Raw genomic sequence first — 24,253 nt, 5'->3', positions numbered from 1 at the left:
ACGCACTGCTGAAATAATTTAATTTGCGCACACAGGAGAGCATGGCAGAGCAGCTACCGAATTCGAGGCAGAATTCACGTTTTAGGCTGAACACTAGCCAAGACAAATAAAACCTCGACATCCTGGCACCACCGCGGTAGAAAGAGTGCTCGTAAGAAACTCGCATAGACGGTGGCGCCACTGTTCCCTCTGGGTAATATTGAACTATGGACGGTACCCGTTCACAGGCTAACCTGGACATCACAATCATAGATTGCACGTTTCCGTGGCCCCGACTCTCTGGGGAACGCGTCCCTCATAGCCCAGGCATGTCTAGAGCAGCTGTGTCTTTGGGAAGCGGAGCAACACGGCGTAGTGTTACGAAACACTACGGCGGTGATGCCTCTTATTCCGAAGATAGTCCCTCTACCATTATTAAGGTTACGAAAATACGGCATGGTGAGTGCAAGACGACGAACGCGTTAACAGAGAGGACACACACGACCGTCTATTGTCTTGTGTCCTCCGCGCCGTTAGAAGAAAACAGGCCTGCAGGCCCGTCATCATCAAGTAGTAGTAGTAGTAGAAAACTTTTATTGAGATCTTTTAAGAGATTCGCGGATTCGAAGCCTCCGTCGTCTTTCGTGGCGCCGGCGACTTGAGGCTTCTCTTCAGCAAGGTTGGGCCCCTAGTCCAGGGCTCCACTGAGTCGCGCTGCATCAGTAGCGTGCCGCACTAAGGCCCTTTGGGCCGCGAGCTCGCTGCTGGTGAGCCGGCTCTCCCATTGCTCCGCACTCGGGAATTCGTGTTGGTGGAATGCTTTATTTCGTTCGCACTCCCATGTGATGTGGTATAGTGTGGGTGTGTCGCCGCACCAGGGGCAGTTTGCTCTGTATTGTGTTGGTGACATCTTGTTATAGATGTACAAGTTGGGGAAGGAGTTTGTTTGTAGCCTACGCCAGCCGACTGCTTCCTCCCTCGTGAGGGCTTTGTGTGGTGGTGGGTACTTGAATCTAGTCCCCCTGTATAGTTGTAATGTCTCTGTGTATCCCCCCTCGCATGCTAGTAGCTGAAGCTCCAGAACATCTGACATGCCTGCTCGGTATATAAGCCCTCGAGCTAGGCTGTCTGCTGTTTCGTTCCCCGCTACGCCTGCGTGGCCTGGGACCCAGATTATGTGTTGTATGGGTGTCTTCTCAGCAGAGGCTGCTGCCCCACTGATTATCCTGAGGGCCATGCCGCTAGTTCTGCCCTTCGTATAGTTTTTACACGTGTCTTTCGAGTCTGTTAAGATGTTTAGGGATCGGCCTTACATTTTTTGAGCGTTGTCAGAGGAGAGCAGAGACTGAGGAAGTGCAGCTCCAGGCCAGAAGGTTGGTGCTTCTGGACAATTATCGAGTGACCTGTGGCCGCGCAGCCTTTGGGCAACGTATACAGTGCTAAAACAGCAGTACGGCTGGTATAAAAGATTTAACTGGACACTTGAGTCATAACTATATTTTTTTTTAAATTGACGCCGTGGCCATGGTCACGTATACGCGAATTCCAGTGGTAGCTAGAGGCGTCCGAGGTGTCACGCTTGTGCAGGAGTAGGGTATATGTCATAGCCGGCTTTCCCATCGCTCCTGAAAGAGAGAGCGCTGCACTGTAAAAACGAATTAGCCTATATGGGAGTAAAATCGGAGTAAGCTGTCCCCAAGCGCACTCCCTTTACGGGGCAGGGTATGATGTACAAGCCACGGGGTAGATTTCCATCACTGAAAATACTGAATACTTAGGTTCACAACGGAAACAGATTCACTCTTCGAACAATGCGAAGTTCTAGGAGTTACGAAGATTCTAACCAAGGTTTTAATCTCCTTTATTTGCTAACCTCAAGATCTCCTGTGCCGCGTTTAAAAGCTTCCTCCCATTGCAAACTGCATCAAGTTACTATGCTTTCAGGTGGGAATATATGCCTTAATTCTCAAGAGCAATCATTGCGCGTATTTAGTAATTTAAATCCACTCCGGGAATTGGACAGCACGCCCTGTCCCTAGAAGGAAGTGCCCTAGAGGACAATTTACTCTCTTTACTCCCATATAGGCTTAACTCGTGTTTAGAGTCTACGTGGGCGCTTTATTCTCGAGTGGATGTTGGTAGCACGCATAGGCTACCTCATGTGCCTCCCTGGTTTCGCAGCTGCTCGGTACGCAGACATCGCCACCACCGAGATCCCGCGCTTGGAGCCACTAACAGCTCTCGCCGTTGAAGCTACCGTCTGCAACGCGCGGTAACTTCGGTTCCACTCCCGTTCCCGCATCTACCGTGGCCCTGAACGAGTTTTCGAGGGCCAAACAAGTTTACAATGTGCACTGCACCAAGCACTTAGTGTCCCTCGAAACGCTGATTCAGGCAGAGAGAGGGAGACAGCAGCCAGGGGGCTCGTCTGTATCCATCCCAGCCGGGCGCGGCGAGCCGCGAAAGACGCAGCGGCGCCGCCTCTAGCGACGGGAGATGGGCCGCGTCGGCCGATACGACGGCTGCCTGCTGGAGTCCTTCCAACCGACAGCTGGCCACGGTCTCCGGGCGGTACACTTCTCTCTGGGCCTTCCGTGCTTCGCTCCTCGCGTACCCTCCTCCATTCGCCACTGGGAGGGGGGGGGGGGGGAGACCTCACTCTAGCCTCACTGGCCGTGTCGGGCGCTGCCGTCGCGCCATCGATTGCGACACGACGGGACCGTTGCGATGGCGAGACGCGTGCGCGTGTGTGTCGATGGAGGGAGACGCGAAGGGCAGCCCGCTTGGCGCGTGCCCGTCGCCACGTGTTCGTATAAGCGTGTGCCGGTGAAAAGCAAATGAACGAGCCTTCTGTGGTCGAGCGTATTCGCGTAACTATAATGCCAACCGAACGTAACTTGACGTAATAGCGCCACTCAAACGTATGAACCCATTTCAGCGATGACGTCTCAGGCATAGTCTTGAGTAAAGAGGTTTCGTTGGAATCCACCATGCGCGACTTGTTGCAAGGCCACCTGCGCGAAGGAATACGAGAGGAGACTACGTGATTTAATGTGCCAGAGAAAAGAAGCAGAAATTCGTTAAAAGAGATGCTTGGGCAAGTTGGTAACTCATTTTCACCGGAACAGCGCGCACTAAGACACGGACACGAAGGGAGACACGACACACACGAGCGCTGACTTTCAACTGTCCAAGCGGAGACCTGATCGGTTGACGCTCCAGATCACCCGGCCATCGGTGCATTTTGTTTTCTTAAACATGATATTTACTGAAATCAAATAATGTTCTGTATACATAAACTATTTACAAAGATCTAAGGAAGCAGTATCAATGGTGTCTCAAAAGAAAACAGACCTAGGCCGCAAACCATTAGAAGGCGGGCAAAGCTGAGCCCGCCACCATCAAGGAGTGACACTTCGGTGAAAACTATTTGCGGTATTACAGTTCTCGAAGGTGAACAATATTCATCTAGCCGATATTTGTATGCATGAAATGAGTTCATGCGTTCGTAGGTAGTCCATGCAGCGCTGCAACCGTCTGGACGATTGGACGATTTGAGAGACAGCGAGTCTTCAGAATCTGAAGGCGCAATGATGACACTTCGAAACTCGCCTTGACAGTCGAGATCCGCACCTCTTCAACTCTCGCACAATTCACGTGATCTCCACTGAACTCTTGAAACCTATATACAATCGATGCCTACAATCGAGGCGCACAGCGGCGCCTTTCCTCTATTCACTTTCGCAAGTTCAGCCTGAAAGTACGCTAAACGCGCCTTCGCTAATTCAACTCGGTATTTCACATCAAGTGAGGGCAGGCTTGGATAGCTCTCCATACCGCCTTCCGTGCCCCGCCAGAGACGGTTGGTAACTCGAAGACTGAAGCTCCTCGCACCAGCGGTGCCCCGTCAGAGACGGTCTCAAGATGTGTTGACACGCAGGGATAAAAAAAGGCAATAACTGAGGTTTATGTACAGATATTTACAGCGTACAGAAGTTTAGACACTCGAGACAAATTAACGGCACAAGGACAAACAACAAAAAGGGCGGAACTGGCTAATACTAGGGGAGGCCCCTAACTCGGCGTTGCCGAAGATGCGTTGCATCTGACCTTAGCGCAGAACCCTTTTTCTGGCACCGGAGCCCGGTTTTAAAGACATCAAGGCCCGGCCCACACTTGCAGCTTCCAATCATGTTGTGCTCTTAACATGATTGGCTCTTCAAGGGCCTGGCCAGCCCTCCAGCTGCCGTAAAGTAGAGCACTCTCTCCACCACAAAATAAAAACAAACACAAATAGACATTCGTGCCAGCACGTGTGCGAATCAGTACCGCGGGTGGGGGGACACCCGTATACCTGCCGGCGCGTTCGCGAGCGGCCGCGTTCCAAGAAAGGAGACGCTTCGCTTAGAGCACCCCCGGCCGCGTTCCGATGACCCCCGCGAACGCTACCGAACCCTTACACGCCCTTCCCAAGATTCTACAAAGGGCTCAAATGCCACTTTTAGAATTCTAACAAAGGGATCGGTACGGGTCACAAAACCACCCTGTGGGTGACACACCGCAGCTACACAAACACTGGCACGAACAAAACCAAAAACAACAAAATGCACACGGGCACCAACACAACATCACGCAAATTGCACACTCAAATACACGCGGTGACACGCTTGCTGTGCGCCGTAAAACGGAGTTCAAAAGTTGATAGGCTACTCAGTTCACTTGTATGCCCACTGTCGTCCTGCTCGCGAATGAGCACACAGACACAGACACTCGCGACTGGAGCGTTCACAGCACTCGCACAATGCCCACGTGAGCCTCCTTAGTCGCACCGAGCGTCCCTGTGTACGTACATTCGAGCCACCACGTGTTGTCAGTAACACAATTAACGCCTAAACGGTAACTCACCCATTAGGCTGGCGCCACAACGGGGCGCGAACTGAAAAGATGGTGCCCTCCAGGATCAAAAACGTCCCGGGTTTTGATGGGTCCAAACCCCTCACTACACGACGCACCTGAGGGCCCGCTCTGTCTGGCACGCCGGTACGAACCGCGTGCTGCGTAAGGAACATCTCTCTTGCCGAGTTCAGCTGTAACAGTGCGGCCGGCTTTGCTGAACATAATTTGGCGTACCGCAGCACGGAACGTACTGTTCCACGCGCCGACTTTCAAGGTGAAAGCCACGCACCTGCCTCCTGCCACTCCACCTCGCCCGGGGCCATCTGCACCTTTACTGCACGAGCAAACTTTGAAACCGCCGCTCCGTGCCTGATCGGCGCTTGCCGGCTTCGTGGCATAGTCTGAGGCTGCATGAGCTCTCTCGCAGTCGCTTGATCCGAATTTGTTTTGTGGCAACTCGCCACGCATCTCCTTGTCCTCCAAGGACCTGGTGGGACACACGTCGAGTGCGTTCAACAAATGCGTGGCGCTCGGTCCCGTCGGCCCATCAGGCCAACCTTCGTTCTTTGCCTCGGATGGAACGCTCCTGCCACTATCAACGCTATGGGGCACTTCATACCCTATGCCCGACACAGTGTGCGGTTGCGGCGACGCCAGACTTCCTCCTTTCACTCGCTCGCCTATCTGACGTCTGTCCTCACCGACCGTTTCCTGCTGCACGAAATGCTCTTTTTCACAGCTTGCTTGGGACTGCGTTTTCGGAATTGTCAGAGTGACTTCCAACAATCCTGAACTCGCGTCCGCGTCCCTGGTCTCATTAGGGGTTGAGCTAACTTGTGCAGCTGGATCGTCGGAGTGCGCGTTCACCGCCTCGACTACCGCGACGCTGCGTTCCGTCACGACACTTTCTTCACGAGAGATTGCACTTTCGTGGAAAGCTGGCTCCCTCTTTTCTTCTGCCTGGCTGTTTTCTTGGCCTGTGCTTGACAGGTATATTCCTTTGTCTTCCAGCACAGGCGGCCTCGCCTCTCGGGACTCGGAGTAGTTGTCCCTCGCTAGTTCACTAGCTCTCTTAGACTCCTTGAGCTCAGCGAGCTCCAGCGCTAGCTGCTGGCGCTTTGCTTCTAATTCCTCCAAGACGCACTTAACATCCTGAGGTTTCTCCTCGCACAGTGGCGCCTTTCCTCCATTTACTTTCGCAAGTTCAGCCTGAAAGTACGCTAAGCGCGCCTTCGCTAATTCCACTTGGTACCTCACATCGAGTGAGGGCCGGCTTGGATAACTCTCCATACCGCCTTCCGTACCCCTCAGCTGTCCTACCGGCTCGAACACAGGGACGTGAACCATGCGACCAAGGAAACTCACGGTTTCGATGCGTCGATCCGCATTGCCAGCTCCTTGGCGTCGGAGTCCACCGCCACTTTCACCGCACGCTGCGATGAGCTGTCGGACGCCGCTGGTTCTGTGCCCGCTGCTGTCGCCTTGCTGCGACCCGCCGGTGACTGTCGAGTTCTCGACGCGCTGCCTCCTTGACCGGACGCAGTCCCGCGTCGCTGGACACCTGCCGTGGTCCTTGCGTCCTTGCCGCCGTGTCTCCGCAGGTCCGTTCACGAACGCTGACCTGTCGCCTTGTCGTCACCTTTCTCCCTGCCTTGTCTTCTTCCTGCGCCGTCTTCCGATGGCCGCAGGATCCTCGTCGACTGCGCCAGCAAATTTTCACAGGTTCTTTCGTCTTCCTATTGCACCAGCGGTGCCCCGCCAGAGACGGTTGGTAACTCGAAGACTGAAGCTCCTCGCACCAGCGGTGCCCCGTCAGAGACGGTCTCAAGATGTGTTGACACGCAGGGATAAAAAAAGGCAATAACTGAGGTTTATGTACAGATATTTACAGCGTACAGAAGTTTAGACACTCGAGACAAATTAACGGCACAAGGACAAACAACAAAAAGGGCGGAACTGGCTAATACTAGGGGAGGCCCCTAACTCGGCGTTGCCGAAGATGCGTTGCATCTGACCTTAGCGCAGAACCCTTTTTCTGGCACCGGAGCCCGGTTTTAAAGACATCAAGGCCCGGCCCACATTTGCAGCTTCCAATCATGTTGTGCTCTTAACATGATTGGCTCTTCAAGGGCCTGGCCAGCCCTCCAGCTGCCGTAAAGTAGAGCACTCTCTCCACCACAAAATAAAAACAAACACAAATAGACATTCGTGCCAGCACGTGTGCGAATCAGTACCGCGGGTGGGGGGACACCCGTATACCTGCCGGCGCGTTCGCGAGCGGCCGCGTTCCAAGAAAGGAGACGCTTCGCTTAGAGCACCCCCGGCCGCGTTCCGATGACCCCCGCGAACGCTACCGAACCCTTACAACGAAGTTAAACGGGCACGGCGATTACTTCCAAAGCTTCCAAAGTAGAATCGTCATTCCTTCCTTATATCCATTATTTCGTTAGAAATCGTTTCATTATAGCGAGGTTCGACTGTGGTTGAACCCCATGCAAGTAAACGACGGACTTTTGCAGGCAGAGGTGTTCGAAACTGGGTGTGAGCCCCTAAAAGGGCGCAGCGGGGTTTGCGCGGTCTTACAGAATCTGACATAGGACGCAGGCTACTCACGGAAGCAGAAAAGCGCCAGTGTTTGACAACGGCATCCTTTCGTGGCCCCACGCGATCGCTATGCAAAGGAGCTGAACGCATTTCTAAGGCTGGGGAAAATAAAACGGACGAACGCCGCTCTGAACCTTTAGTTTAAGCCCATCGGAAAATAACGGCAGGATGCATCAACATTTCCCAGGGGTATATAATTTAGAGCACCCTTTCGATCTCATAAGAGTCTGAAATTTCCTTTCTTCTCCATATATATAGCAATTCCTTCTTGTTCTAAGCTGCGGACGATATATGACTACAACGTAAGAGGCTCATTCCGTCCGCAGATTAGAGCACTGTGCCCGTAATTATGATTAATGCCGACGGTACATCGTGACAATCATTGTGCAGGGTTTGTTTTTGTCCACGCCCATTTAGAGCCGCGAGAAGGCGCTGACGTCAACAACTTGAGTGTACTCTCCGCCCAGCTTCTCCACTCGGCCGCCCGAGCTCAAAGCGGCACTGCGACCTCCTTTTCGTCAGTTCGACGACCATACACTTTGGCGGCGGCAACGCACACACGTGCGCTTGCAGTGAGTCTTCCAACGCGCCATGAGTCAGCGTGTTGTCTCCTAAAGGCGAGCCGCTCCCTCCGCCACTGGTTACGACCCCACCTCTGAGCTCGGGAGCACACACGCACTCGTGCACACAGGCGGCGGAACACAGAAGGGGGCGCCAAGTCGCACCTTTCCTCGCCCGAAGGAACCGTCAAAACATCGCAGTAACCTGCGCTAGAAGGCTCCTCCCCCGACCCCTTTCGTCATCCTCCACCCGTGCCGGAGCCGCCGTCGATAATGGGCGAAGAAGAGGGCATCTTCCCTCCTGCCAGCGTTTGGCACTCGGCTACGATCGGCTGGGTTGTGCATACGGCGCTATTGGCTAGTTCCATGCAGCACAACAGACTCTGGATCGGCCTTGCGTTCATCAGGGAACCATATACCCAGAAATTCTGGGCGAAATCATTTTTTGACTGCAAATACTGTATGAACTGAATTTTTTTTCATACATCGTAAGATTTCTCTATAACAATCAATACATCCGCAAAAACCCCCTTCAGCAGGCTTGCATTTTTTTTTTTTGCTATTAACATTTTTGCTATCGTCGAAAACGTTCCCCATTGGTTTTCTATGGCAGTCTTAACTACTGTATGCGAGCGATGGAGAAACTGCAAAAGAAAGATTATGCTACACATCAAAAGAATGGATTATTACCATCACTATTTACACAGTAGTACCTTACCATAATTCTAATATTTCAAAATTTTCTTCAAGAATGGCGGACTTTATCTAGGCTCATTCTTGAATCCTCCCCTGCTGCTCTTGGTGCGGTCTCGAGCACATCTGCAGGCACGGGTATTCTACAGGCGATACTTCGTAGTAGTTGATTTTTGACTATGTATATTCTTGCGCACGACACTAAGCCTGGTCCCCCTCATAGCCAGCCCCCAAAATGTAAATTTTGCTCTGAGATACCCACCTCTCCAGATGATTTACGTCTACTACTTAGAATTGAAAAAGTTCATCGTTAAAATTTGGAAAGAGAAATGTCTTCCTACGTTCAAGTGTTTGTAACTTACTCAAGCCAAAATTTTAGCTGGTCAGCTAATCAAAGTAAATAATACAAGACAAGCACTGAAGTCGCATCAAGTTTGCAACTTCGAAGCCTAAAGACACTGGACGTAGAGCCTGTCTCACCTGTACTACCCAGTAAAGCATTCTTCTGCAATATCAGGGCTCTCAGGTTCTCTTCTCTTGAAATAAAGAAGCTAACGGTCGAACTTGTAAAGGGTGTCTAGGATTTGGACCAACTTGGCCTATCGCAGGTAACGCCACACGTCTTCGCCTTGCTCCCGGCTTCCTCGCTGCTGCCCGGAATTAGAGAGGCGGAGGGCGCTTGCGGTGGCGGGCCCCGCGTCCGCACCCTGCTCGTTTGAAGGAGTGCTCCGTCGCATATTCGCGGGAACGATGAAGAAGCGCCTTCTTGACGGCTGTGCTATACGGGCCCTGACAGGGCTTGTCAGGCTCGGGAGAATGTTGTTTTGCTTTGCCATCTCTATGTGCTCCGAAGACAGCGCGCCAGCTTTGAAACGATGGGGCAATTGAGGCTTCGCACTTTACTGCTGTTGAGCTCCAAGATATATAGAAAAGGTAAAAACAAAACACGCGTATGAGTTGGTTGCAATGGTGGCTATGTCTCACCATTGCAACAATGGGGAGCAATGTCAAACAGTGAGCAATATCGGGAGATGCGCCGTGTTGTAGATTTTGATCCTCTTTTCCTGACTACCTGGAGGCCTGTACTGAACATATGACGGCAGTGTTTCGAGTTCGCATGTAGAGTTTCAGCTCTTGAAGTGAATGCAACGAACAGCGCAAATAAATGAGCGCATTTTGTTTTCATGCGAATATAAATGGTGGCAATACTACAGACATCTCCAAAACGTTTCCATTTTAATGAGTGACGAAAAATAGGCTGTGCTGTGATAGAGCCCTGAGAGTAGCCCAGCATCAAGGTTGGCTTGCTTGAAATAATTACGAATCAAGCAATCCCCCCCCCCCCCAAAAAAAAAAAAAAAACGGAGGGGAAACTTAACCTCCGCCTTAAGAGCATGAGGCGATGGGTCCCTTCAGCAGCGTGGGGTCCTCTTTGCGTATCGCTTCGCAGACACGGACGCTGTTATTTATTTATAGCCATCACATAATGTCTAACCTGCCCTTAAAAGTACAATACGATATCATTAAAGACCCCTTCCGCGCAAGAACTTCGTCTCTGTCACCCAGGTTATGCCTACATGCCGATATATGCGGTATTGGTGATTCTGTACTTTTCATTCATGGCGTCACAAGACCTCGTGACCTGCTTTTCTCGACGCGTTAATGTATGCGGTTACATGACACTGCCACTTTTATTTATTTATTTCTTTATTTATTGTACCCTCAAGGCCATTAGGGCATTACAGAGGGGAGTGGTTACAAAAAAAATGAAATCAATTTAACAAACGAGTCAATGAAATAGACAAGGTACAAACATGACTCCTGCACATACATTATTAGTTAAGGCGTTCAGGAGAGAGGAAATAAACGGTAACAGTATAAAATGCGTCCTAGTTAAACAATATTAGCTATAACGTTCTTGAATAATTTATGATCGGTGATGGTGGCCGTCGAAGAAGGAAGGTGATTCCACTCATTCGATGTGCGTGGTAGGAATGACTGGAGAAAAGTTTTTGATCTGCAGAAAGGAATGCAAACCTTATGAATGTGGTCTAGTCTTGGCGATACGTACTGAGGTGGTGAGGTAAGGTGAGAGATGTTGTGGGGTTTAAATTGGGGAGATAAATCCGTTCTCCCCGTTTAACCGCTGCTGACATAGTTCAAAACCGCGCGGACCCCACCCCGTGGTCGCGTACGCTACCGAGCGCACGGCAACCACGGCGGGCCTTGCTCTACGGGAACAAAGGAACGACACACTGGCTGACACAAACAAGGCATTTATTGCTATAACAACAATAACGCCAGCTAGCAACAAAAAATTAGGAGACACTTTGGCGACTAAAGTGGTGCAAGGCGAAAGCCTGAGTACAGCATTCTGCCACGAATGTGGTTGTGAATGATGATTCAAGTGCTGCCAGCGAATGACGCGTCCACTGGTTGTCTGCTTGTGTCACTGATGTGTGGTTAAGATGTTAACTTCGCCTATAAGAGTGGAACGCGACAGCGTCTTGCAACACTGCCAGGGAGTCCACAGAACGCCATCGCCCATTCGGTTCTACGCCTTGCTGGAGGGTAAATTTATTTTTGAGGAAAGGAATTGTATCTCTCTCTCTCTCGCATATCTGGGTGGACACCTGAACCTCCCCGTAAGGGAAGGGGGCAAGATGGGAGTGAACGAAGACGCCGTATTAGCTAGACGCGCCTTTGTTCATTCCAAACCATTCAGCTGGCATGGCGGAGTGGCTAGCGTGCTCGTGTCGCACTCCGGAGACCCTCGTTCGATTCCCCATCTCTACCAATTTCGTATTCGGTTTTATTGATTTATGTGGTTTGACTAGAAAGGTTAATTAGGCTATTTTATATTTGTACCATTGTAATTCTGTCCATCGCGTTCTGTCATTCACCTGTCAAATGTTGGAACTGTCTAGGATGTTTATATGAAACGAGAAACTGGGTAGGGAAGTGGGTGGTGGTGGAGCGAACGAGGCTTCGGCCGGTTATCTGTTTTTTTTTTCAGCAGCGTCCCTACGCGCCTTTTTTTTCTTTTCCTCTTCTCCTCTATCTTAGTAGGCTGATTGACTAATTAAGCAATTAACTAACCTCAGTCCCACTTAGTTGGAGCATCACTATACGATCCCTTTAATTGGTTGCATGGTTACTAGCCAAAGTACAATTGGCCCCATTTGAAATTCGCGCCCTGTGACGTCACGAGCATTTCGACCAACTGAAAAGCGTGACATTTCTGTCGACAACTCCTGCTTACAACGATGAGGCATTAAAGGCTTCCTCCTTAATACACTGAGGAATCGAGGATGTCCGACTCACCAGCACGGTTACGAGCGAACGTTCGTCCACGGTAGGGCAGAGGGAAAACTTCGAGGCCGAACGGGACAGGCTTGGCGGGAGCAAGTTCCGACCAAGAGGCGCCCGTCGACGAAGAGCGAAGCCGCGAGCGAAACGTCCGCTCGCTTCCCGGTCCCAGGGAGAAGAGAGAGAGCCTTCCCCCGCCCGCGAGCGGCAAAACACGCCATCCGTGGCGCTGCTGTCGCTGCGACGCGAGCGCCCTCCCCTGTTAGTTAAAAGTAACCCCACTAAAGGGAGTGTGTTGCGGAGTAGCTAACCACAGGAAACTAGTGAGTTGAGGGAAAGCGAACGCAGGGGACGAAGGCGTCCCCACAATGTACACCGCCTCCCAGTGTTGTGGAAAGATTGCATCATTTGTTGCAGATAAGGAAAGAAGCTGAAACGGATTTCTGTTAGAGTGAATCAGTGACTTTCCTTTTAGGTCTTAGATCACCCGAAAATCGCTAGGTCATCTGCGGCCTACCATTTCATCGCATCCATCTGTTGCATTCTGAGCTGCGCAGCTAAAATACGGCAGTTGTTACTCTTCCTACTACATCCCGGCAGCTCCATTCTTAATGACACGGTCACAAACCTTTCTCCCCAACATCCTAAGATGGTTGCGCCCACCAATCGTCACTAATAAATTCTACATATAAAAAATAAGTCTCTTTATCTTCGAGAATGAGAACAAGCCGCATTGTCCGCAGCCGTGGAACAAGATATCATTCCCAAGGCTCAAAATTTTACCTCACTCTTCCAGACGCCAAGAAGCGCGACAACCGCAGAATGGTGACGGAGATAGCAGGTACCTATGCACGAACACGTTACCTTGTCTCCAGAATGTTAACCAGCGCCACTCCTGGTCGTGGCAGTGAATTCGAAACATGCCACCGCGTCCCATGCATCTAATTCTCGAGACGGGCGTTTAATTCGCCACTCTTGTGGCCCAGAATCCCGGACAGCGAGGAGCGTGACAGGCGGTAAACGATTGCGCAGATAGCAGGTAGCTATTAAGAAGACGCCGGGGTTTTGGCAGCAGGCTCCAGCTCCGAAAGGAGAGGGAACAAAAGAAGAGAGAGGATGAACAGGTTGGCAAGAGGTGGTGCGAAGAGTATATAGGGAACCGAATGGCGTGGAGGATGAAGAGGAGGAGGAGGAGGAGGGAAGTCGTGTGACCGTGTCGCGCTCGCCTTCTTCTCTCCGTTGTTTGTGAGCGCGAGTCTCCGTACGACACAAAGGCTCTGGTCGCCGACTTCTACTCGGGCCCCGGGGTTGCTCCTTCTGGGCGCGCTCTCTCGTGGGGTTTCAGAAAATAGCGCCGACGGCCCGGCTATTTCCAGAGACGGGAGAAGAGCGCCGTGCAGTCTCTGTCTTCTCGTATCCTCTCTCCATCCCTGCGCCCTCCTTTCCCGGCCCAACCAGCCGTCCATCGTTCTTTTGTTTCTTTCTCGGCTGATGCCAGCGGAGGAAAATGGTGCGATGGTGGGGCGCGACACACCATTTGGCACATCGGAACGACGGCCCAGCCATGCGCTTTGAAAACATCCCCACCCCACGTGCGCAGCACGGTCCCCCTATAGTACGCAACTCAGGCTAAGCGCTGCTCTCCTGGCGTTACAAGGGCGCAGTTTTGCGTTGAAGGAGTTGAGGACGCTCGGGATAGCAAGAGGTGCGGAAGGTTGCCGTAAGGTGGGACCGTGCATATACCGTTCGTTAGTCCTCTCCTTATAAAGGAGCAATATGGGGAAGACCTTTTTCGAGGTAGAGGGCGCCCGCGTCTACGTGTCTTGTCGCAACCGAAAACTATACGTCGTTGATCTGCTCAACAATGAGGATGCCGGCCAAATTGGAAGTGGAGTGAGCCCTTTTGAGAATGCGCCCTTCCCAGTTTTGAAATACGACAGAAGCAGTCCCCAAATTACGACAAATATTTAATGGTACTGTCGTTACGATAGGTTTTTCTGTAGTTTTGCGAAGATATTTGTTGTCTTGACAGAGCTTGCTTTGTTTTAACGAAAGAAAATCTCGTTATTACTACTGAGAATTTCTGTTGTCAGGTCCCAAAATACTAGAGAAAGATCTGTTGTGACAACAGAAAATTTTCTGTTGCGTTTTTCGATTGAGTTTGTTGTCACTGAGTCCAGCATGCCTGGGAGTTGGAGAGAGAGGAGACTTTAATGGCGGTTAAATCAAGACCATAGAGACCGCACTTTCATGAAGTATAAGGGGAAGGGGACGGGAAAGCGGAATGACGCAGTGCGGTTGTCACAGTCGTTTATTCGCTCCACGTGAGGGCAACAAGCCAGTGAAGCCTTGTTGTTGCTGCTGAGGTTCCCGTTTCTCCCAGGCACAAGACAATAGAGATATTCTTGCCTTCTCTCTGAATCCTGGAGTTCCCCGACAGTCGTTTTGGGGAAGGGTACGCAGAAAGGAGGCCAGCCAACAACGCCAAGACTAGTTCGTCGCCGGGTGCTGCGCAGACATCCTTTGTTGTGCGAAGACGGAGCGTTGTTGTTGTTTTCGGACTGTGCTATAGCAGGCGCTTTTCGCCTGAGCTCTGCTGAAAGCTATTTAGTGTGTTGCGCATGGTCTAAAAATTCAGACGCATAAACCTCTATTGGCGCGCAATTCCAAGAGCAACCGCGAACAAACATCTCCACTGTGAGCCCAGCCTGTCAGAAACCCAGACGTGGGGAATGTAAGCGCGTGCTTACATCCACAATTGTTGTAGAACGCTTACACTCATTACATTCGGAGTCCTCACTGCGCCTCGCAGTATAGTACAGTTTCAACTGCAAATGAGAACAATTGGGCAGGTTAAAACTGTCGCTCTTGGTCTTCGCTATGCGCCGCCCTTCAGGAAAGCTGTAAGCCCTAAAGCTATGATAGTTTAGAGAGTTGCTTTCGCACTAGGCCTAACTGAATTCCCGAGTTTGAAGCCAAGCTGCCGCATACCTCTTGCCATCATTTGCTACAGCTCCAGGTCCTGTAACCTCTTTCTCAAGCTAACCAATTCGTCTTTCACTTGTGACGAAAGCAACTGAAGAGCAGCTGTGGAGCAGAAAACGATGATGTACGAAGTTTGCATTATGCACAGCATTTCGCTCATTTCACAGCCACCACACTCACAGCATCACTGATTTGCCGGCGTATCCGTATCCATTGAGGCAGGCTCGATCGGGCTGTCTGGCTCATCGAATTAACAAATAGTTTTGGAGCTGTCTGAGTGCACGCATATTTGATTCTTTGATCGGAACCAACGTCAGTCCTTACGAAACGGAGTAAATTCTGAACACGGATACTCTGAATAACAAATAATCCAGCTATAGTCGAAATACAACTCAAGTACGAGACGGCTTTTCCCCTTCAAAGGACCCCCTTCCAGGCAACGGCGTCGGTCGATTCTTATGGCCCTGCTAGTCTGACAAAGCAAGGCGTGGCAGATTAAATGGGATAGTACCCTCCTTCCATGGTCAGGGATTGTCCCCTTCCTGCATTGTAGTGCCGCTGCTTGCATTGTCACGCCAGCAGGCTCACGAGAAACGGCCGACGCCACTGTCTGAAAGGGGGTCCTTTGTCGGGAAAAATCCGCTTCGCTCTTGAGTTGTATTCGAGTACAGTATGAGTAGTGTTGTCTCTGGCTCCTTGCCTCTGGAGCAGAACGAGTGTACGCGAACCTTGATTCATGTAAACTGCCAGGACCTTCATTTTGACGATACACTGTTAATACCTAACAAGCTAGGCGTCAGATATTTCCCTTCGTTGTTCACGTTTCCCGCGTCTCGGTCGCAGGCAACTTCGACGGCGACTACATCTGGATCTACAAGACGGGCGTGGTGCTGTGGATCATCTTCGGCCTGGGCTACCTGGCCATGATCCTCAACTACATCTCGCGCGCCATGCGGTGCAAGCAGATCCGCCGCGTCGAGGACCGCCTCTCGCAAAGCTTCCACAGCACGCAGCACAAGTTCGGCCAGCGGCTGGACGAGATACACAGGCTGCTCCAGGAGTTCGCCTCCAAGGTGAGCGCGCTTCTCGCAATTCGTTTTATTGCGAAAGCAATACTACTTGCACTTTCACGCCTATGCCGTGCCGCGGCGGTGACCACCATTGACCTTCATTTGACCTTGATTGCATTAGATTGCATTAGATTAGATTAGATTGAATTACATTGGATTGGAGGGCATTGAATTGGATTGGATTGAATTACATTGGATTGGATTGGACTGGACTGGATTGGACTGGATTAGATTAAATTAGATTAGATTACATTGGATTGGATTGAATTGGATTAGATTCGATTGGATGGGGCTGGATTGGATCGGATTGGTTTGGATTGTATAACCGATGCATCACCACAAGTCTATCCACAAGCACCACTACCAGCTGCACTACCAGCTGTACCATGGCGTAGGTACGGATATTGCTTTCGCAATTACCGGGCTTAACCAAGCTAAGCCACAGCGAATTTTTCTGTTCTCTCGTTCATTACCACCTAGCAGAATCACATGTCTGCTTGCGTATGTCCCTATCAGGGTCGCCCCTACTGTTTAGTCGACTCGAATGAAGCTCCACCAAGCACCCACGAGTTCAGGCCAGTCCGGCACTATTTGTGCTGGTTTTGTCACAAGTGTCGCTCCTGTTTCTTACCAGGCAAGTCAACCGCAAGGCCGCGCAGTAGAAAAAAAAGTGGTAGACTTCTAAACCAATTAGACGTGTGAAAGCATGCGTTTAGCCGGGGTGGCTCATGGTTGTGCTTTGCTGGGTCGTCGGCACTCAGGTTAAACTGATCTGATCTGTCCGCGCCGCAGATGGAAGTTTGTGAAGACGATGACGTGCAATGAACAGCGCGAGACTGTGTTGCAGTTAAACATGAGGCGTGATCGGCTGCGGCGATAGCATAGTGCCCTCGTGCCGTGGCAGCGCTGCTGATGTGTGCGCGCCACCACGGGTTCGAAACCCAGTCGCGGCAGTGTTTATTTTATTTGTGCATGAACTGCTGCTATGCTAGATCTTGCCAAGCCCCCATTCAAGGTCAAACTTCACACAGACTCGATGAGCAGGTTAGACGCCTCTGGTATGCTAAAAGCGTCTAATACAGTACCGGTACGTCAAGCTCCAACCGCTGACAAAGGTCAGACAGGTGCATTCGTATTGCCACCGTTTACAGTATAGGAGTAACGTTAAGAGATCGGAAGCGGGCAGAGTGGGTTGGGGAACAAAGGCAGGTTGATGACATCCTAGTCGAAATGAAGAGGAAGAAATGGGCTTGGTTTGGTTTGGTTTGGTTTGGTTTATGGGGTTTAACGTCCCAAAGCGACTGAGGCTATGAGAGACGCCGTAGTGGAGGGCTCCGGAAATTTCGACCACCTGGGGTTCTTTAACGTGCACTGACATCGCACAGTACACGGGCCTCTAGAATTTCTCCTCCAAAGTAATGGGCTTGAGCAGGGCATGTAATGCGAAGGCAAGATAACCGCTGGGCCTTAAGGGCAACGGAGTGGATTCCAAGAGAAGGCAAACGTAGCAGGGGGCGGCAGAAAGTTTGGTGGGGGATGAGATTAAGAAGTTTGCGGGGATATGGTGGCTGCAACTGGCAAATGACAGGGTTAGTTGGAGAGACATGGGAGAGGTGTTTGCCCTGCATTGGGCGTAGCTAGGCTGATGATGATGACAGTAACCTCTGCTTGCTGCCTCTCGTCTGCATAGATTTAGGACCGAGTAATCGGTCTTTCTAATCTCTCTACAATGACTCTCGCTTGGACACCCGTGCTGACAGAGAGCTTTTCTCTTTCCTTTCGTCCGACCTCTTCCCCTCCGTCCCCCTTTCGCGACTGACCCCTGCAGCAGAAGTCCCACCGCAAGTCCATCTGGAGGGGCAAGTCCAGCGACAAGCAGCTCTCGGGCAGCGGGGGCGGCGACGACGACCTGAGCGCCGACAGCCTGTGCGGCGGCTCGGACAAGAACCACAACACGCGCGACGACCAGATCCAGCGGCTGCTGACGCTCGTCGAGACGCTCAAGGAGGAGAGCACGCAGAACCTGTGCCGCACGCGACAGCTCATTGAGACGCACAACCTGAGGCTACAGCTGGAGGCGCCCTACTACCTGCGAGAGGAGTTGCTGCAGCCGGCCCACCGGGCAGAGGGAGGCCTGCCCAGGGGGGAGGCGGCGCCGTCCAGGAGGCACAGCTTGCCAGTGCTGCACACAGATGGCGCCCTGGGCGGCAGCAGCGGAGCAGGAGGCACGGGAGCCCTGCTGGCAGTCCCCAAGGACTACCTCCACGTAAGTCCCCAGCCGCTGGCTGCAAGGAATTGTAAAAAGTATGCCTTGTACAGCTCTTATGAGAGCGAAAACCATGCGAAAAAATTGGCAGTGGCTTGGCTCGGCTATGCCAGGATATACGTAGCGAAAGCGAGCGCGACGACGAGGCAAGCGTTGTGACGTCATACCAAACGGCGGCGGCGGCTCCGCGTCGAGGCGCGTGGTGTGACGTCATGCCAGATGGCGCGGCGAGCGCGCGGCGTCCGCCAGCTGCGGCGGTTGCTAGGCAACGGTTTGTCCTCCTCGGAGTACCGCCACAGCGAAATCGCAAGTTCGTGGCCAATGTAGCTTTCGCTATAAAAGGGTGGGTAGGTCAGCCTAAGAAACATCGGCTTGCTTCAAAGACACGCGTCCTGCCTGGCCCCACAGAGTTGAAGGAAGACATGCTCTAAGGGGAGGGTAGTTTCGCAGCTCGAACCCCGCTCCCCGTGACAACGTGGCCCAATTATTTATATGAGGAGAAGCCCGACTCCATCCTCGCGCTTTTGAAAGTTTGACGCCCGTTCACTTATCCTGCTTTGCAGATCCAGTAACTTTGGAGAATGGGTCTTAGCAAACTGTGTATACTAGAAGCTTCCTTGGTTTGGTTGAGACAAGTATGGTTTTGCATGCAATACCGCTTGGGTGTCTATTAACGTTTCTACCTGTGCCAGCATGTTTAATTCATAATTTTACCTCCTCGGCATTGAGTGCCCTAATTAAGCCAGAAGCAACTTGTGATAATTTCGGGTCGTTTATTATGAACTTATCTCTTATATTGTGACCACCTCCTCTCGACGTAATTCTAGTAGTTTTTACAGTGACAAGTATGGTTTCCATGTATCATTCATGGTTGTTTGTTTGTTATCTCGAGCTATGGACAAACTCAGCCTAACTTATCATTATTTTTTCGCCAACCTGCAGGTCAAGTCGCACAGCGGGAATAAGAACCGGAGCCACCTGGAATTCCCGACAAACTTCTTCGCGCCGAGAGCCTCAATACCGCTGTGCAACGGCCGGCTTTCGCACAGAGACTCCTACGACGACATCTACGATGTCGAGATAGCTGTGACCAAGCCCATGGTGACCTTTGACCTAGACAGCTTGGACAGCACCACCATCTGACCCCGCTACGGCCACGTCGTTCTTGGTGGATCGGGAGACGGAGACACCGCCCGGCAGACAGCGTTTCCGATGTCGAGAAGACTTCAGTGGAGACGGTTTCCCGTGCCATGAAAGTTGAAGCCTGAGGGTGTTGATAGTTGAGCCTCTTCAACAAAGCCAACATCGGGTGGTCAGCCAGTGAAGTTCACAAAGCGACGGGTCCTGTGCCAAGAGAAGTAAGAAAGACATCTTTTCTGAGGGTAAATTCTTTGTGCCCGTGATCAAAGAGGACGTTTGGCTGCTGCGGAATTGACATCAGCTCCGACATGGTGTCTGCTTTTTGGACTCTCCTGGGCATCTGGATGAAAACAGCTCGCATGAACTGCCATAATCCCCAGACACGTCGCCTATGTGGTCCATGGGGCGAAAGCAACACCCGACAGTGTTTCGGCCAGGACAGTGCGACCAGCCAACGCTGATAGTTAGCTCGCACGGTCACAATACTTTAGAGGCAGTCCGTGGTGACAGTGACCTCTTGTGCGAAGACCACCAGCTCGCACACTTGCCGTTTTTCTTGGAATGCCCCTGTAGGGTTCACGTGCTTTGTGCTGTCACGAGTCTATACAACCTTTGTTCGTTAGAAACTACGTGGCTTTAACAAGACGGCATGAATTATGACAACCTTCATCTTAACTGTCGTATTAGAGACTCGAGCGTGCAACCCGAGCACTAGAAAGACGGAATCAGGGATTCAGATAGGATTACAATTCATACCCAAGCGGAAGGGCAGACGACGCATCCGTTCCTGCTTGGTGCGCAGTTGTTGAGAATCTTTTCGATTTTGCGGCTGAGCCGCGGCGTCATTAAGAATGAACGCTTCTTAGAACTTCGTGAATAGGAGCCATGGCGAACATATGCGGGCTTCATGCGACTGTGTGAACCGCCAGCACAGACGTTCCGCGGTCGCGATGTGATAATTAGTTTTAACTAGGAAAAAAAAAGGACTACACAATTGATGAGTCGCCTGTCATTGTGCCATCTCACAGTACTGGAACTAATGTTAGTGTGCATGACTGTACTTCATGTGTGCGTGTTTGATACGTGGCCGGTGGACTTTTCTTTTTCTGCCAAACAAACGGGACAACGGGAAACAGCATTTGGACACTCAACAGTGCGCTTACTCCCGGCTGTGTTGTGATTGAACAAATGTAACGTGCAGTGGACAAGATAACCATGTGGGTTAGCAGGACCTTCGTGTGCATGGCGGGTCCTCAATGTGAAGTGGACAGGATATCCAGGACCTCCGTGTGCATGGCGGGTCCTCAAAGCTTTTGCCATGCTGGCAACAGTGCTGAATTGAAAGAGCCAGTGCTTGCATGCACCGTGTCTGTGTTGTCGCCATGACCTGGCTCCAGGAGGGAGTCAGCAGCGAAAGAAACGAGCTTTCGATGACCGCGTACGCGCATCATTGTTGAGCAACAGTGGTACGAACGGCTGCTGTGGGACTCTCCTTCGCCGCGTACATGAAAACATAGGTGTATCATTTTGTGCATATGTATGCGAACTGTGATGTGCGAAATAGCGCTGTAAATCGAGAGCGTTGATGGTTTAGCAAGTGCAGTGAATAATCTACAGGGCACATTTTTGGTGCATCTTGTAGCATTAGAGCCGTGATGATGCTTGTGGCCAACCAGCAGACGTTTCGCGTACCTGACAGTCCATCTATCCGAAACGTCGATGCGTAAGCGTCGCACATAATGCACGCCATAACGCTTATCACGTCGACTTCTGCAAACTGTGAGAGCGTTGTACCGTAAGGGAAAAAAGGATATCGTTACCAACGGAGAGGTGCGATTTAAATGCATCGGTGCACTGTCTCAAGGTGCGGTTTTGATGACCAATATTTATCGTTGTGCTGACAGATGCTCACTCACGCTATATAGTACCCCTAAAAGTGACAACAGGCGTCTATACTGTAGCCACTGTTCTATGAGACAGCGCAGTGATGAATTTCGGTCGAAGCTCGTATTGATTGGATACTCTTGTTCCCTGCGGTACATGAAAAAAAGTTCCTGCTTAACACAGTGCCTGGCCGAGATAAATGAAAAAAAAAAAAAGGGACAGCCTCATACTTGTTCAGAGAGGCAGTTCAGTAGCCCATATGGCGAAAATTGTACATTTCTTATCTCATGGTGCTGGGCTTCGACAGATGCTGCAAAGTATTTTTGCTGTTGTTTGTTAACTGGTGTTTCTCGAGACAAGCAGTACTGAAGCGCGGAGGCGTGGTGTCTACATCGGTCGGAAGTGTGACAGAGTCTTGCCGTTTTCTTCGTTTTTACACGGAGCTGGAATGGCCGGGCTCGTTGTAACGCTAATAACCGGCCCTCTAAAATACCAGGAGTGTTTTGTACAGCGAGATTTATACCTGTTTTGCCTCAACAGACCTGCATCGCGTTCCCGTTATGCCTTCTCCCGAGGGTTGGCGCCCGCTGTTTATTCTGACGGCACTAAACCCTTCGAAACTGTAGATCACATGCGGGCGAGAAATTCAAGTGGTTATAGCGGACGTCATTAACCTAACACGACAGTTCACCTTCTTTCAAAAGACACGACTTATCGCGCTTCACAAACTTCTTTTTTTTCTTTGTCCTTGTTGATGCATCACCATGCGATGTCGGCAACATAGAGCGACGAGGAGAACGCACATTACACATGCATGTACATAACCATTTTCACCCCTACCGTGATAGGGTCATCGTCATTACCATAGACTCGTTATATTTAGCTCGTTCGACATGAGGATGTATTATACCATATTGTTTTTGATAACAGCTTTTGTAAATACTGCGCATTAATAGTCCTTGAGCCAATCCACACACAAGCGCATTACAACGTATACAGACGGAGGCGTTTTGTGTACATAGTTATTTTGGTTGGTTTTCCTCCCCTGTTAAGCCTGACACGAATGACTACTGCAGCGTTGACGAACGTATAAATGTGTATATCTCGTGTGTGCGTGTGGAAAGGGGTGCGTTATGCATAGTTTAGGAATAAATGGACACCATCAGTTTAGGGCGCTTTGTTGACGCTTGCGGCAGCACTAAGCTCGTCGGAATGAAGCCGCATGGGCGGGCTACTCTACATAGCGGAGAGTGGGCGAGTGTATAACGTTTCATCCCCGTAAGATTTCAGTAATAAGTAACTATATTCAATGCAGGTGGCCGTCGTTTATATAGCGATGAATTTAACGGCGCTGTAGAGGGTTATGGCTGGCCAAGAATTTCCGTCCCGCTATGGGGTACTCGGTACCGTACTGGCATAGTCGTGCTACTTTAAAAGAAATGATAAGGAGTAATTGGAAAACGCATACGCGGGCATGTTTTTTGGTACCACATTACAAGGTTGGCAGTTTTTAGTCGGCAGCGTGATAACATACAGTTAGCCTTTCGCACTTGGCATGAACTAAAACTAAAGAGAGTGCTCGGACGTGACGCAGTTTTGCTAGACTTTACTTTAAAAGGGGTGGTAAAGCGTCAAGCTGCAATGGCGACACGTAGTCCTAGAGCAGGCCTTAGGGTAATAGAGAACAAAAGGCAGCGTTAACTAGCGCGCATCAGGATTGGCTCAAAGTGCGCTGCGGGCACTGCCGCCGTTAAGGATGAGAGATTAAGATCAGAGCTATACCTCTGTCAGTTAATGCTGCATAAAAGGTCCACCAATTACTGAAACTCCTGTGCAGCCTCAATGTTGGCGAATCACGGTGTGTGATTCCATGTGCCAAACAGTTCGACATCTTCCGACTGAACGCATTATCTCTGTGATTTGCTCTCAAAAAGCAAGCTGCCAAGCTTTACAAGTGTTTATCTTCCCTAATCACAGCTCCAAGAGAAAAATTAAATCCCGGACATGTGAACACAGACAACGTGCAAACTCATAAGCTGTAGGTGACCCATATACTAAAGCCATGTAGTGGGTACGGCTACAATTGTGCCACTTGTAAAACCGGTTCGGTGCGGTGAAGGTTTCAATTGGTTATGCAGTCGCTGATATAACGGAGGAATTACAAAACAGACCGATATCAAAGTTTGGCTGTACTGTCCATTTGTTCGGAAGACGTGTTTGACATGTCTGCGCAAGTACAATAATGTTACTCTCGAACTTGTATTCTCGGCTCATGAGTACTGCTTGTGTACTGCCTGAGTACTCTTCCGAGTGCTTCTTTCTTTGTGCCTGTTACAAGGCCCAGATTCAAAACATGGTTCGTAAACGTAATCGTTTGCACTAACTGGACCTAAGCTTTAACTGTCGTCTAGTTGGGATGTCATGATGATCCGATTTTACGTACACGGAGACGCGAGACTTGCCTTGTAAACTATTCATTTGGCCTGTTTGAACGCCAGACTGCAGCTGCATGTGTCGCACGCACCTGACGAGGAGTGTACGGAAGCGGTGCTATACTTGTACAGTGAATGCAGTTCCCTACGCTGTTGAGGATGCTGAAAGCTTGGGGTGAGTAAGGGTGATCGTATAGCAAGCGAGCAACGAATAGAAGAAGGAAGTGCCGAGTAGCAACAACGAAGAAGAAACGTGAAGGTACAAACGATCTCAGACGAAACATTGCGCCTTATATACTGTTGACGACCGCGGGTGATTTTGTGTCATATACACACGCCGTAGCCGATATGTATGTATACAGTGCTGTGCTTGCTGCACTTGTTGTGCTCCGCGCTCGCTAATCATGTAAATAAAGCCTCATTTTAACCCTGTTT

General features: G+C 50.7%; 1 protein-coding gene across 2 annotated transcripts in view; it reads left to right on the top strand.

The window, feature by feature from the left end:
* The window catches only part of LOC149332609 (potassium channel subfamily K member 1-like), a 103,567-nt gene extending 79,314 nt beyond the window's left edge, over positions 1–24,253 (top strand). For both annotated transcript variants that reach the window (XM_089558233.1, XM_089558232.1), the window contains 3 exons: positions 15,870–16,099; positions 17,925–18,362; positions 19,305–24,253. In XM_089558233.1, coding sequence (XP_089414359.1) covers positions 15,870–16,099; positions 17,925–18,362; positions 19,305–19,505 — 869 coding nt within the window. In that variant the 3' untranslated portion in view covers positions 19,506–24,253. The remainder of the gene's footprint in view (positions 1–15,869; positions 16,100–17,924; positions 18,363–19,304) is intronic.

This window comes from Amblyomma mixtum, chromosome 8 (genome assembly GCF_055824585.1).
Source record: "Amblyomma mixtum isolate Tamu chromosome 8, ASM5582458v1, whole genome shotgun sequence".
Taxonomy (NCBI): domain Eukaryota; kingdom Metazoa; phylum Arthropoda; class Arachnida; order Ixodida; family Ixodidae; genus Amblyomma; species Amblyomma mixtum.
Note: the sequence above shows the minus strand (reverse complement) of the source record. Positions and strands in the feature narration are given on the sequence as shown.